Source organism: Lactuca saligna, chromosome 2 (genome assembly GCF_052625555.1).
Source record: "Lactuca saligna cultivar CGN05327 chromosome 2, ASM5262555v1, whole genome shotgun sequence".
NCBI classification, from domain to species: Eukaryota; Viridiplantae; Streptophyta; class Magnoliopsida; order Asterales; family Asteraceae; genus Lactuca; species Lactuca saligna.
The window spans coordinates 61,834,457-61,851,010 of record NC_136418.1 but is presented as its reverse complement, the minus strand read 5'-3'; the positions used below and the strand labels follow the sequence as shown (position 1 = coordinate 61,851,010).

General features: G+C 35.3%; 1 protein-coding gene across 1 annotated transcript; it reads left to right on the top strand.

Moving 5' to 3' along the window:
- The first annotated feature begins 1,755 nt into the window (after window positions 1–1,755).
- Window positions 1,756–5,645, top strand: ENODL18 (early nodulin-like protein 18). Its single transcript, XM_078979483.1, has 2 exons — window positions 1,756–2,099; window positions 4,959–5,645. The coding sequence occupies exons 1-2, from the start codon at window positions 1,904–1,906 to the stop codon at window positions 5,465–5,467; spliced, it is 705 nt and encodes a 234-aa protein (XP_078835609.1). The 5' UTR covers window positions 1,756–1,903; the 3' UTR covers window positions 5,468–5,645.
- Window positions 5,646–16,554: the final 10,909 nt, after the last annotated feature.

The following is a 16,554-nucleotide window of genomic DNA, read 5'->3' as shown; positions in this document are numbered from 1 at the left end:
CCGACTTGATCCTTGTCAGTTTATATGTCGATATATGATAGTGTTGGGTTGAGGCGATCATGCTTTGTGTTGTGGGCCAAGATACTCGGTGTGGGTCGACTGTAAGCCGTAGGTACGCAGGCTCTGGAAGAGTGGTTGGGTTGAAGCTGTAGGCCAATAAACCATAGGTATTTCAGTCTGATGGCTGAGTGGACCCGATGCATGCTTGTATGTTTATTGTATCAGGTATTTTGGGGGAAACTCACTAAGATTTCTGTTTATCCAGTTGTTTATGGTTTTAGGTATCATTGGTGATTGCGGAAAGGCGAAGGCGGGAGTGTACAAACTCATCAGTAACATTGAGGATTTTGTGTTTCTATGATACTCTGATTTTTAATAAATGTAATTTAGAATAAATAGTTTTTTTTAATAATGGATTTATAAATTGGGAAGTTTTACCTTAATAAAAATAAAAATTTTGGTTGTAAAAAATGGAACGTTACATGCTTCTTAAGGTGTTTCCATAGGAATTGGTCCTATGTTATCTATTATTTTTCTAGTATTCATTTCTTAATGTTGATTCGAATCATTTTGGGGACATGCTATCAACATGCCCTTAAACCTATGCCAAACTTCAAAAAGTGAGTCTTCATCTTCTTGTTGAAAGTTGTAAATCTTTTTCTTCGTTCTGTCAATCCTTGGAAGTAGGCTATTTTTTTTATGAATTCACCTTTTAGCATTTTCCATGTTGTGATCGTACCATATGTTAAAGATTTTGGAGCATTATCGGCGACGGTGTTACAGTCACTGACATCGTCGTTAATACGTTGAGCGAACTTTGTTTTCGGTCGTTCGATTAGGTCCAGATCAACGGATAATCTTAACCAATTTATTTTGACGTGGATTGTGGTTTTCCATATTTAGCGGCGACACACACTACTAGTAGCGACATGTAACCCACAAATTACATGTCGCCGCTAATAACCAGTGGCGAGGTTAGGCATAAGGAAGGTGATGTTAGGTATAAGGAAGGTGAGTCCTAGGACCCATTTATTATTATTATTTTTTTTTAATTTATCTAAAATTTTCATAGTAAAATTTTTAGGGATCCACCTTAAAATAAATTTAGAACCTACGTTACATATAAAAATATAGAAAAAATGTATATAGAAAGATTTGTAAACTATATAGTGTTTTATTCTAGACTCACCACTGCTAATAACTTACGTCGCTGCTAATGTCGTTGTCGTTATTGGCTTTGTTTCTTGTAGTACAACTCATTGAATGATTTCCCACTACCTCTCACCTCTTTATGCCAATTCCTAACCCAACAATTATCAACCCATCATATGCTTATTAACGGAATTTTACCTCGATCGAGATAAAAAAGAAGTCTAGGAAATCTTTATGTATGCAATGCGGTTCCAATCTAAGTATCAATCCAAAATATAGTAGATACTCAAACAATCAAGTTATCAATTTAAAAAACTGAACAATATATTACGCGATCCATAAATAAGATTTCTAGGAGTTGTGATATCACTTTGCCCATTTTCTTCGCCCTATTTTCTAAGAAGCAGTGCAATTTTTTATGAATATATAAACACAAAATTGGTAAACGAGGACAAAACCATAACAAAGATACTTAAACCGACAAATTTAAATTACCATAAAAATAAGAGAAAATATATTTTATATTATTGAAAAATAAAAGAGAAAACTCTCTCTCTCTCTCTCTCTCTCTCTCTCTCTCTCTCTCTCTCTCTCTCTCTCTCATATGTATATATAGATAGTAAATTTAATGAAGAGCAAAGTGGTTTGGTTGTGTATAGGCAAAGAAAGCGACCCTGAAAGCACCATCTTCTTGCACTTCTTTCACTCCATAATCAGATCCGATCAAATCAAATCATAGAGAGAGAGAGTGATGGATCAATCGAAGGTATTGATGGTGGTGCTGTTTTTCATGGTAAGTTTAAACATCAATGGAAGAGGAGGTGTTGCAGGTTACAAGAACTACACTGTAGGAGACGATCTGGGTTGGTTTGATAAGCTTGAGAAGCCGACTGTTAACTATCAGAAATGGGCTTCTTCAAAAACCTTCTCTCTTGGTGATTTCCTCGGTATGTATCCTCACTCTCTTAAAATTTTGGATTTTTCTTTAATTTTGTGGGAATTATCTTTAGAATTTGTGTGAAGATGATAAAAAGGCATGTGATCTGTAACATGGTATAAACGGAAACTTGTATATGAATCTAATGTAAAGTAAAAAATTACTATAAGCATATAGTGGTTGCCGACAAATTTAACATATTGCTTGTTTCTTAGTAACAAAAAGTACCTCCTACCCAAAGCCATTTATGAGTTCAACACCATGTTAAGATTACTTAACAGATTACTCTAAAAATAAAGTGATACTATTCAACTAATCCATTTTTTACATCGATTTTTTTTTATTATAGTTGGTAATTGTATTTTTTTTTCTAAAGTAGAGTTAAGTCATGTCATGATCGTATATATAAATTGTTCTTTGAAATAAAGATCACATGCAGTGGGGAAAATAGGGAGGTTCGATTCAAGAACCGGTTGGACCCTTTCACCATTGCGAAATGACACATGGCATGTACCACTCGTAGAGGATCAGGTTCCTTTTCCATGACTTGACAAAAAAATAATAAAATAAAATTGATCCAAACACCTGTAATTTAGATAAAATATTTATGTTATATATATATATATATCCTTCCTTTTTTTTTTCTTCTTCCAGCTGAACGTATGAACTTGATTTAATAAAACGGTTTAATTAAACATGAAGTATTATGTAGTTAAGAAAATCTTGATGATATTTTTCAAGTGATCTTAATTAACTTTTAGTATTATTGATTTTGATACTAAATTTAGTTTTATTGCAAAAAAAAAATTATTAAAATTTATTTTTAAACACACATGCTCTAATATACTCCTAAATTTACATCTTTGTCCGCTGTGGACTTAAACTCTCAACCATATAGAAAACATATTTTCCAATATTACTCGATGCCCCCGGACCAAATGCCCTTTGGTTGAAACTTTTTGTATTAAAAAGTAGATTTCATATTTATTTGACAATTTTTTACAATCTTTTATATATATATATATATATATATATATATATATATATATATATATATATATATATATATTGATTCTTTGTAAGTTGTGGACGAGTGATTATATATATATATATATATATATATATATATATATATATATATATATATATATATATATTTATATAGGTTCAGGTTTATTTGAAACCATTCTAATTTTGTGAAACCGTGAGACCAAATCTAAAAATAATTTTAAAATGCAAAATAAATGGAAAAATCCAAAAATTCTTTTTTTAAATATTATTTTCAGAACTTGAATTAACTAAAAAAAATATAACAAAATATAAAAAAAAATCTGTTTTTTTTTTAAAAATACGTGAAATATTCTAAATAGAATATTACACTGACATATTCTAAAAAATAATTTTAAAATGCAAAATAAATGGAAAAATCTAAAAAAAAAATTTAAATATTATTTTCGGAACTTGAATTAACTAAAAAAAATAAAAAATAAATAAAAAAAATTCTTTTTTTTTTTGAAAAATACGTGAAATATTCTAAATAGAATATTACATTGTACATATTCTAAAAATAATTTTAAAATGCAAAATAAATGGAAAAATCAAAAAATTCTTTTTATAAATATTATTTTCGGAACATAAATTAACTAAAAAAAATAAAAAAAATAAAAAAATGCATCTCACGGTCTTACAAAATATAGGTGGTCTCAAATGAACCTAACTATATATATATATATATATATATATATATATATATATATATATATATATATATATATATATATATATATTGATTCTTTGTATTAAAAATATTAAGACTTTTCTAATCATTTCCCAAAATTATATATATATATATATATATATATATATATATAGTTAAGTTCAAATGAGAACACTATTTAATGTGAGAACGTGAGAACACTACTTTATATTACTATTCTACTATGAAATTAATATGTATAGTATTGTAGTAATTATAATAGGAATATATTCAATTTAATATTGCTATTCTACTATAAAATTTATATATATATATATATATATATGTGTGTAGTAATTTAGTAAATTCTAATGTGAATGTTAAATATGTGATTGTTCATATATTCGGTGATAAATAATGTCATAAAGTTGTACATATAAAATTTTAATGTGAATATTAATGTGTGATTATTTATATATTTGTTGATGAATAATGTCATATCGTTGTATATACAAAATTCATAGTAGAATAGTTACATAAAGTAGTGTTTTCACGTTTTCACATTAAATAGTGTTTTCATTTGAACTTAACCCATATATATATATATATATATATATATATATATATATATATATATATATATATATATATATATATATATATATATATATATATATATATATATATATATATATATGATTCATGATATTGTTGATTAAGTTTTGTCAGCTAAATGTGACGGTTTTGGTTTTTAAAACTCGTTATCCACGGTAAAACCACCCAACTCATTTAACCGTAAGAAGGAAAACAAATGTTAAATCCACACAAACTTATTTCTCTCATGTCCATCGAAATCAGATTTCATACTGATGTGATATAGTCATTCATAAATCTTATTTGTAACTAGAAATTACGAAAAGTCTAAACAATTTTCTGGTCTCAAATAGATATTATGCATTAATTATTAACATAACAGTTGTATTTTATAATATATACATATGTATGGCTGGTTAATGTCTTGCATGATTGACACAACTAATAAAAAAAATAGTAGGTTGTACTGCCAGAAGTAATATTTGTACAGATTCTAATCATTAACAATGCATCAAAGTCGCTTCAATAGATTTGTTTTTACTAAAATAAATGTGTTTTCTCTGTGTCATATATTCACAGTTTTCAACACCGACAATAATCATACAGTCGTACAAACATACAATTCCACTATCTACAACCTCTGTGATGACAGCAATGCTCTTGATAACGACACTTTCCAATACGCATCACCAGACCCATCGGCGTCCATCGTCCACCCTGTCTCCGTCGCCGTCCCCCTCCTCAAAGTCGGACCCACCTATTTCTTCTCAAGTGATTACGATGGCGAGCAGTGTGAGAATGGCCAGCGGTTCAGCATTAATGTCACATACGGCCAAGGTTTGCCACCAAGTTTGAGGACTCCGCCACCAGGAGCTCCGGGGCCGGTAGGCCAACAGTCCGGCGATGATACAGTGCCGGAGACAACGGTGCCAGCTAACTTTGATCACCCTAAAGACATTAGTGACGATGGTGATGATGAGAGTGATGATGGGAAGAAGAAGAAATCAATGGCGACGATTATAGGATGCTCGAGATGGGTGTTTAGTTGGAGTTTGATACTGGTAGGGTTACTTTATACTTGTTTGTAGATTAATGTTTTTCATATTTTGTTTAAATTATTATTTTATTGTTTGTGAGTTGTATGAGAGGGTTAACGATTAGATAGGCATTGTGTTACATTGTGTTCTTGTTGTTTTGGGAATAAGTCATCATAGAAAGGGTTGCTAAAGATTTCATAAGAATAATGATCCCATATGTTCATGAGTTTTAGAATTCTTACAATGTTGTTTTATATTTTTGACTTTCTTTCGATATGAAAAGTTATGAAAAGTTAGGAGTTGTTTGACATGTTTTTATGAATTTGATAAAAGATCGAGTCTAACTCGTTTATTTGTTACATGACGCAAGTCTTTGAAAATCAAATTTGGATAAGATGTGAAGACCAAATTGTGGGAGGCTCATTTTTCCACTGACCCTTTTTATTAATCCACTGCAAAAGAAGTAAATAGACAATTATACCCTCCTACCTTTGGAAACTCTTAAGCATTACTCCAAACACACACACACATGAAACGCACCTTCTTCCTCTTTCGTCGCTGCCTATATATAAATACACTAGACGCATGTAAAAATATTTTATGCTTAGTTAAAATAGAAAAAAAATATATATGTTATATTAAATACAAAACATTGTTATTAACAATTACATAATAATTTTATAAAATATTTTTTAATATTATCATTATAAACTTTTTCATAATAAAATATAGTTAGAACTTGAGTTGTGCATATACAAAGTTATATATATATATATATATATATATATATATATATATATATATATATATATATATATATATATATATATATATATATATATATATATTGTTAAAACTAATTAAATTGTTATTGTTATCTATTAAATAATAATTTCATTCAAATTAAAAAGTTTATCTTAAATATTGTCATTACGTAGAACATACGATATTAGAGACATCTTATAATGTTGGAACTTTAAATTGTATAAGTTATAGGATTGTCAAACTTTGCTAACTCAGCCAAATACTCAACAAGTTACTTGGACTCGGCTTCCAACCAATGCGAGTGTAACACCCGGAATCTGGAATACTAATTAAGGAAAGATAGTATGCAAATTGAAGGTCAACTCATCGAATCTAAGAGGGATAACTCGACGAGTATGAATAAGATTGGGTGCTGGTTGAGAAACCTACTCGACGAGTTGGGGAGGACCAACTCGATGAGTTGGTCTGGGTTTGGGAAACCCTAAATTCGGGGCTTTGCACCCTATTTAAGCATCTTAATCTCCACCTATCAGACTCATTTCCAGCCTCTAAGCCCATCGACTGAAGATTTATCCATCACGGTAATAGGAAAGGGTCTTGCTAATTACGACCAGTTGCCTTGGGAAGGCCATCGACTGCGCAGAGTAATGGTTGTACTCTTTGGAGGTCAAGTATAAGTACTTATTGATTATAGGATAGGTCGTCGGCTGTTGATAGGAGCAGTGAGCTCAGGGTCTATGATAATTGAAGTAATCTAAAGATTTTACCTCCAAGGAGTGGCATTTCACTTCGGGAGCAAGACAGTAGGCCGAGTATAATGGTCCTTTCAAGGATTGGACCAAGCAGACAAGGTTATGCATTGTATAGGATTGCTGCAAGAATTCAAACTAATTCATAGTGTCTTCTGTGTCCCATGAGGAGCACCAGTTGATCCGAGATAGATGGCAGGAGCCGTAGACAAGGCGTGTAAGAAGTATCTGAGGTAGGGAATTGCAGAAAACTTCAAGGACAAAGTCTAATTCAAGTGGGGGGAGAGTTGTAACACCCGGAATCTGGAATACTAATTAAGGAAATATAATATGTAAATTAAAGGTCAACTCGTCGAGTCCAAGAGGGATAACTCGACGAGGAGGAATAAGATTGGATGTGGGTTGAGAAACCTACTCGACGAGTTGGGGAGGACCAACTCGACGAGTTGGGCTGGGTTTGGGAAACCCTAAATTCAGGGCTTTACACCCTATTTAAGCATCTTAATCCCCACCTATCAGCCTCATTTCTAACCTCTAAGTCCCAAACCCTAATCCACGAAACCCTAATGCTTTGGATGAGCTTGTGAGTTATTTTTGAGTGAATCTTGTGTGTTTTGAAGATTGTGGAAGAAGGAGAAGATATGGGGATTCAAGAAGAAGCATTAGATCTGGGATCTTGTCCATCTTTAGCAACTTTCTGAGGTAAAAAGTCGTTAACTTGGTGATTCATAGCTTATATATCTTCTAGTTTTGATTTATGTGTCTTTTTTACCCTATTGTGGGAAAAATGATACCCTCCATGGATTGTATGTAAAGGATTCCCACTTTCCAATAATATTTGGCCTTTAGAATCATAAAAAGGGTCTCAAACCCGTTTTTGTCCAAGAAAAGGCCATGCTCATGAAAGTAGATTGCTATATCTTGAGTTTGGGTCCATTTGAGGAGTGCAAAGCTATCAAGTTGTCAACTTTATAGAAATAGGTTATGGAAACAATATGAATTTGTATTCTGGAACCTTAGATCTGAGTAAAAAGCTATATAGTCTAGAAATGCAAGGGACGCGGCGAATTCATATAGGAACTCGACAAGTTCGGTTGAATATTGTCACAACTAGGAATTCTGATGCTTTGTAAACAGTAAACAATGATAATAATGTAACTAAAACTTGAAAACATGTATGGTGTTTGTTCAATGACAACAAAAATTCTATTAATACTCAATACAAACATTCAAATAGTCAAAAAAGGTTGGAAACCCTAAAGTAAATCCCGATTTAAGTCCATATGGACTAGGGTTTCCTTATTGGGCATAATGGGCCAATGAGCTTCCAACTTGACTATTTTGGGCTTAGAACTCTTAAATAGGCTCTAATTGTACCTACTTTCATTTATTTTAACATTTGGGGCCATAATGGGCCTAGACTGAAATAAAATACCCTTATTGGGCCTTGACAAATCTAATTAACCTAATGGCCATAAAACTCATACTTTGATTTATATTGGGCTGTGAACCATCTCCAAAGACCAAATAGGCCGAAAATTATCAAAATGGTCCCAAAATATGGACTTAAGCACAAAATGCCCAAATCCTCCTCTCTATTCTCTCTTTCTCGGTCCAAGAGGGAAAAAAAGAGAAATATAGATTTATGAGGGCAAGACACCTCATAATTACCCATTGGAAACCCATGCATAAATCTCATATTTCCATGCATAACACCTCATCTCTCACCTCCCCTCTATGGGTCATTTGTAGTCTGTAGTTATAATCAAAGTCTCCAGGAGGGAGAGCGAGAGTTATTGGACTATAGTAATTTAACTCGGGAATCATTTCCAAGTCTCTTTCAAATGTTGGATCATGTTATCCACCAACCAATAATACTCTGGTTTAAACGACCAACGTTTTGAGACCATTCTGTGAACTTTCTTCAAATCTATACTAGGACTGCATCATAGGGATGTAGGTCAAACCTTCGAGAACATACTTATACTCTTTACATGAACGATCAAAAGACATCTAGGTTCAATGGTAACATTTTCTAGGTATTCGAGTAACATTTGCTAGGAATTCTAGTTCATTAAAAAGGATTCATAAGAAGGTTATTATTATGATTTCCTCGCTTATACATTCTCGAGTTATATATAACGAAGACCTGGTAGACAATAGAATGTGAGATTTCTAACTTAGTTTCGTTTCCTCGTTTGGATGTGAAACTAGAGTAGAATCACACATTTTACTATCCGCCCAATCTTGATTATATCATAACGTGTATAAGCTAAGTTTTCATGTATAATAACTCATCTCTTAGTCAGAGTCATGTCGTCATCCAGAAATAGTCAACCGAGCAACGAAAACTCTATCCTTCATATCGATGCCGCTACATTACAAGCCGCGATAACAATTGCCGTGTCAGCTTTCCTTGCACACCTCAGCTCTAACAATGCAAACAAGACTAGCAAAGAAGTTGACAATCCCGATTGTTGTACCAATCCGGGAAGCCAACAAATAACAACAGTCACGGACTTGCAAAGCCGTAAAACCAAGAAGAAGAAACGAAATCGCCAAGCCCAAAAGGAGCACAAGCGATCACAAAGACTTGCCATGCAATAGCAAAAAGTGGCAACTCCTGCCATTTAAGCACCGATCAGACCATACGAGGGAAAAATTCCGAAGTGTAACAAGTGTAGCTTTCATCACAACGGGGCTTGTCATGAAATGCAATGCTGCTACTGCCACAAATTAGGGCACCATGCCCGTAGCTGTGGAGCACCAGCACAACCCATTTTTCAAGTCCCTAGCATCGAGATCAACTATGCATACTATAGTGGTGGTGAAACCGGACACTATAAAAGGAAATGTTCAAAGTGGATGAACAAAAAAAAACACCCGTGTCCACATAACTCTGACTCGAGACCTCACTTCCACCACTGATGCTAGTACAAGCCAGATATGTCACCAATGCGGCGAGATTGGTCACCTAAAAAACGATTGTCCAATAACAAAGAACTCTGGCGCAGACGGGAAGATACTACGGATCACTACTGTAGGAGAGACTACTCTGGTCCCACGTTAAAGTATTTAAGGCATTCGTTGTAACAAACTCATAAACTATTTAAAACTAGTGCAACTCGAGTCTTATCTTTTGTGAGATCCCGTCAGTAAAGGGACCCTCGTGCTACGTATACTTGTTTTTTAAAGTATACCTTGTTCGCAACAGTAGTCTTGTAGTAAGTCTAAAGTACTGTAACTCTGTTAAAAGTTGCACTGTTATGTTTTGTCTATAACGCCTTTATGATCAAATCTAATGCCTTTATTTCCAATTGAGTCCGATACTATCATACAACTTGAGTCAATTCGATCATCACAATACCAATTTCGTACATAAATCTCTTTCTCCGAAATCGCCTTTCTAGCGAAGCCGTCATTCCAGAACTCCGAAGTATTCATGCATAAAGTACCTCATGTTTTGTAACCTTTCCGAAGAAACCTCAGCAAACCTCCTCGAAGTACCACTCATACAGTGCGTCAAGTTCAATCCAAAGACCCATACGGTTGATCTATCGCTGAAGAATGTATACACAAGGGTGGTATATAATCAAGGTTCTACAGGTTTAGAATTGATGATTCGACTTTAACTTCTTTTCCTCGTTTAGATGTGAGCTTAAAGAAGAATCATTTATTCGACTACCTTTTCAATCTTAATTATATACGACTCGTATACACGAGACTGTGATTAATGAACCATGTATGACTTCTAATATGAACTTCAGGATGGAGACTGCCCAAGACTACGAGTAATCGCATCGTCGTGCGAAAAAACTTAGAACCCAACACGAATCATGTAACCAGATCGCCCTACAGTCTCACACCCACGGTGATACAAGAACCGCCCGGACAGCTTAAGGACTACTCAGCAATGGAATTAGAAGACCAAGCTCCTCACCCAGGAGAGCTCCGATCTTATTCTTCAAGAAGTTAGACGGGCCATTCATAAGCACACCGACTAACGGAGACCTCGACAAGATTCCCATTAGAAATCATTACCCTTTGCCGCGCATAGATGAATTTGTTGACCAACCTCAAAGAACGATTTACCTTTCAGAAATGGACCTGAGATCCGAATATCACCAATTGCGAGTGTTAGAGAAGGATGTCCCGAGGACAATCTTCCAAGATCAATGCGGAGGCTACGAGTCCGTAGTGATACTCCTCGGATAAGACCAATGCACCCGTAGTGTTCATGAACTTAATGAATAGGGTACGCCATCCTTACTTGGATCAGTTCGTCATTGTCCTTGTAAATGAATTACTTATCTACTCCCGTAGTAAGAAGGAAATCATAAAAAGCATCTACAACAAACCATGGAAAAATTACGATCAGAGAAGCTCTACGCAAAGTTTTCTAAATACGAGTTTTGGAATTGAAGAGTCGAATTCCTAAGGCACACTATTAGTGTAACGCCCGTAGATCCGGGCTAGTCAATTTAGAGGCAGTAGGGGGCGAAAACGAATTTTCGACAAAAGATTATTAAGAATAAATAATCTCAACCAAGTATTATTATATGTTACAAGGTTTCCGTACATATAAAGAACGTCGAAATTCGAGTTATAACGAAGAAGTTATGACCCGTCGAAGTTTCGTGACGAAACCGACACGATACCGGGAGGCATAAATAGTGAATTTACGATAGAGCGAGATTTTGCATCCAAATCTGACTTCGTATGAGGAAGTTATGATATTTCTAAGATTTAGCATAGAAGTGCACAGCCCGAAATCTGAATTTTAGATCGGTCGATTTTTAGCCAAAATACTTTAAATGATAAGTGAAGATATCGTTAATAGGAGTTAAACGATAAAAAGACAGTCGAAAACGGACCTCGTATGCGAAAGATATGGATGAAGCTTAGTCCTTACTCTTCGAGCGTTGCGAATTCAATACAGTTTTGTAAATATGAGATAGAGTGAGAATTAGCTGACGGGATCTAAATGAAAGATGTAGTACTCGTAAATGATATAAAGAACGTCGATAATAGAGCTCCTATGTGAAAGTTATGGACGAAGCTTAGTCCCTCCTTTTCGAGCGCGGCGAATTCAATACAATTTTGTAAATCCGAGATAGAATGAGAATTAGCCAACGAGTTCAAAATGAGAGTTGAAGATCTCATTAATAGGAACTCAACGGTAAAAAGATAGACAAAAACGGAGCTCATATGCAAAAGTTATGGATGAAGCTTAGTCTTTACTTTTCGAGCGCGGCGAATTCGATACAGTTTTGTAAATCCGAGATAGAATGAGAATTAGCCAACGAGGTCTAAATGAAACTTGAAGATCTCATTAATAGGAACTCAACGGTAAAAAGACAGACAAAAACGGAGCTCGTATGAAAAAGTTACGGATGAAGCTTGGAGACTACTTTACTATAATATTCCTATAAATAAGAGATGAACTCCTCATAATTTCCTCACACCTTCAAACCTTTCTTTCTCTCTATAACTTCTCTCTAACCTCCCTAAACCCCTCCCAAGCCTAGGGATCCTCCCTATCACAAGAAGAAAGCCCCGGAGCGCCCGACAGCTCCAAGAAGAAAAGCTTTCGGCTCGGAAACGGTGCTCCAGCGAAGCCCGGTTTTTAATAAAAACCCGCTGTAAGTGAGTTACGCCTATACTATATTTAATATAGCTTTTAGTTAATTATAGTAACATTATTAGGACCTTAAAATAATTATTTGGGCTATTGTTATGAGTTATATTGAGTGTTATTTAACGCTTATATAATAGTAATAATAGCTAGACTATTAATTAGTCGCGATTAACGTTAAAACTAAACTCTAGTGGTATTAATACTAGGTTTTGGTCAAGGAAAAATTGTTTTAAGAAGTAACGAAGTGCTGTCCGAGTGCCGAGTCACCACCTTACCAGGTCAGTGCATAGTTACTTTCAACTTACACATAGATATGAAGTATTTTACATAAATTACGTGCTATGTGTGCATATTATCTGAATACTTGCTATCTATGCTGGATGAACGTTTTATACATGTTTTCAATGATTTAAATTGTATATGTATTTTATATCTACAAAATGTGTTGGGTAAAATATGGGTAGATGTAATAGTTGCTTTGTGACAAAATAAAATAATGAGAGGCCTCGTTATAGATGTTATTGATGATCCATTCATCTAGCGGAGTATAGATGACGACCACAGACTATTCTAGATAGTCTAGAGGAAGGCTAGCATGCTCGCAACCTGTAGGTGTTTATTTGAACTATGTGTTTAATTGAACTGTGTGCTCACTAGATGTACTCCATCCCTCACATGGTTGCCTTAAGGACATTTATTGCTGAGGAATCCCCTTAGCAGTAGTTTCCATCCCGATGATAGTCCTTAGACTAGGTCCCTTGTGTTAGATGTTTTAGGGACGTAAAGTGAGGATAACGAGAACGGGTAATCGGGTTTGTTTGGTTTGATAAAGTTAATAAACTTATTTATTGTGGGTTGAAAACCCTATGTGCTCACCAGGCTCCCAAGCCTGACCCACTCAGTTTCTTGTATAACAGGTAGTGGCACATAAGCATAGATGTGATGTCTTGGGATGAGAGATTAATGTGTTTTAGGCCTGTAAATACGGAATAATTTTAGTAAGGCCTATATGTATTGTTTATGCTTATAATCTGTATCGAACATGACATCCCGAGTCTTTTTAATGAAATACATTTGTACGGAAATGCTTTTGATAAATCTTTATCATATATTGTTTTGGGATAAATTCCGCAACACTTTTATTTAAAATATTACTCTGATATTTAAACAAAGCATAAACAAAATCGATCTTTTCTGGCCATGAAAATGGGGATGTCACAGTTGGTATCAGAGCATTAGTTTAAGCGAACTAGGAATTTTTAGGATTTCTAGACTTAAACTTAGAATGCTAAGCGATGATTGTGAGGTGTGAGCACTAGCTTATTTTAGGAATTATGCCTAAAATGCTTTTATGTGCTAAATGCTTTGTGCCTGACATGCTATTATTTGTTCGGATCTATGGTCTGTTGCCGACCAGATCTGGAAACCTTATGTGTTTAGGATTCTAAGCGTTTAACTACGATATTAGAACCAACATATAAACATTTCGGAGTGATAAGGATGATTTAAATGTAAATCCTAAATAAAGATCTTGATTCACCTTATTTGGTGTATAGATCAAGATGGCAAGGACCCATAGTGGAAACGTGAATGCAAATGGGAACTGAGATCAGCCCCCAGTGATACAGCAAATACCAATCACGATGATCGGAGTGCAAGCATTGATCAAGATGATGTTGGATCGTCAAATGGAGGAAACAAGGCGTTTACTTCAACAAGCTCGAGAGGAAATTACGATGCCTATTGAACAACCCGAGCTGAATGACGGGCAGTCTGAGGAAGGGAACGACAACAGGACCGTTGGTCAAGCTAATCTTCCGGTGATTAGGAGGAACAATCATGATGAAGGAGTCGAGAGGAATGAATGCAAGTACAAAGATTTTCTAACTTGCAAGCCATCGACTTTCACTGGGAAGGAAGATCCGATTGGGGTCATGGATTGGATCTCAGAGATGGAATTGGCCTTCATGACATGTTGTTGCAAAGTCAAGCTACAAACCACGTTTGAAGTACGTCATTTCAGAGGAGGTGTTGTTCGCTGGTGGAATACCCTAGGTAAGACTTTGATCCCGAATGAGCCCCTACAACTAGCATGGGCAGAGTTTCTGGTGTAATTTAAACGAAAGTACTGCTCAGCTCAAAACTTACTCGAGCTAGAGAACCAGTTCCTGAACTTGAAGAAAGGAAGCATGTCAATTGATGAATACAACAACAACTTCACAGAGAAGATGGATTTCGCCTTGTGCCTTGTTCCGGATGAGTTGACGAAAATCGACAAGCATGCAAAGGGACTTCCATGGGAGTACGTGTTGTCGGTGCATCAGGCACCTACTCAGGAGGCAGCTATTTGGGCTGCCAAGTCTGCGGAAGATATGATTAAGGGAAGAGCTGCCAACAAGATTGAGGTTAGTGAAAAGAGGAATTTTGAGGGGTCTACGAGGCCCAATAAGAAGATCAAGTCTGGTTCAAAGGATTTTAGCGGAGGAGGAAACAAAGTGAAATGGTGCCAGAAGTGCAAGAAGAATCACTTTTGGAAATGTAGCGAAGAAGTGACTTGCTACAAGTGTGGGAAAACCGGACATTACGCCAACGAGTGCACCACCAGCAAAAGGGTGTGTTATGAATGTCGTGAAGAAGGGCATGTTGCTAAGTATTGCCCAAAAAAGAAAGAGACGGCAAGACCAAACAGTCCATCAAAACCAAAGGCAAGAGCATTCCATATGATCCTAGACGAAGCAGCTGACGATGCAAGGAATCAAGAGTGAGGATGGATACATGGAGATCAAGTTATGAAGAAGCCATGTAGATAGTATCATATGGTGTAGCCTATTAGAGGCATAATCTAGGGTGAACTTGAACACCCATGTAATCGTTTCAAGGAATAATATAAAACCTTCGTTTTGATATTTTATGTGTTAAGTTTCTATGTGATTTTCTTGTATGGTGACTTGGAAAACTACGGGACAATACTTGGGACGAGTATGAGTAGGTGTGAAAGGTAGTAGAGGCCTATACTACCGGAAGCACAGGACTCACTCTTGGATTAGGGAAAGTCACAAGGTTACCAAGAAACTAGTAATTGATTTTGTTTTATTCAAGTATGTTGTTACCATTGTTTCGGTAATGACTAAGAAGATTGTTGTTATCCCGACCCTAGTGGTCATATCACATTAAGTCCGACTACAATGAGTAGGTTACGTGGTTCAGAGAACCAAGTTTGATGTAGCGTCCGACTTAAACCAAGCGCTTGAAATCAAAGCGGTCAATAGAAGTATCACGCTCGTTGTTAAAGAAGTTGGTAGCTAGAAATGATACATGTTAAAATGTGATTATATCACATTAGATGATGAAGGAAGGCATATTCCATTCCGGAATTTGACTCTACGACACCTAAGTCTAAGCATTGCTGCATACGATGATAGGTCATTAGAATATGACACATCGGTCAATTGTAGTAATCAAATTAAATTATTCTAAGTTTGTTAAGAAAAAGAAGGAGTCTCTGATAAAGAATGATGTTGTGACACGAAGGTCATGATTGAAAGTCTAACAAGCAGGTGCAAGACCAAGCACCGCCTGTAGTCAAGGAGTCCAAGAGTTAGATACTCGTTCGAAGCAACATAGAAGTTACAATTATTACCTAGGATGAAGAGATAACGTATTGAGTCATTATACAATCCTGTTTTGTTGATGATTCCGGGACGTAATCATCCTAAGGGGGAGATAATTGTAACGCCCGTAGATCTGGGTTAGTCAATTTAGAGGCAGTAGGGGTTGAAAACGACTTTTTGACAAAAGATTATTAAGAATAAATAATCTCAACCAAGTTTTAGTAGATGTTACAAGGTTTCCGTAATTATAAAGAACGTCGAAATTCGAGTTATAACGAAGAAGTTATGACCCGTCGAAGTTTCGTGACGAAACCGACACGATACCGGGAGGCATAAATAGTGAATTTACGATAGAGCGAGATTTAGCCTTAGTGA

Coding starts and splice junctions, on each gene's coding strand:
- ENODL18 (XM_078979483.1), top strand. CDS start 1,904: ATGGATCAATCGAAGGTATTGATGGTGGTGCTGTTTTTCATGGTAAGT. Junction 2,100..4,958: donor CTCTCTTGGTGATTTCCTCG/GTATGTATCCTC, acceptor ATATATTCACAG/TTTTCAACACCGACAATAAT.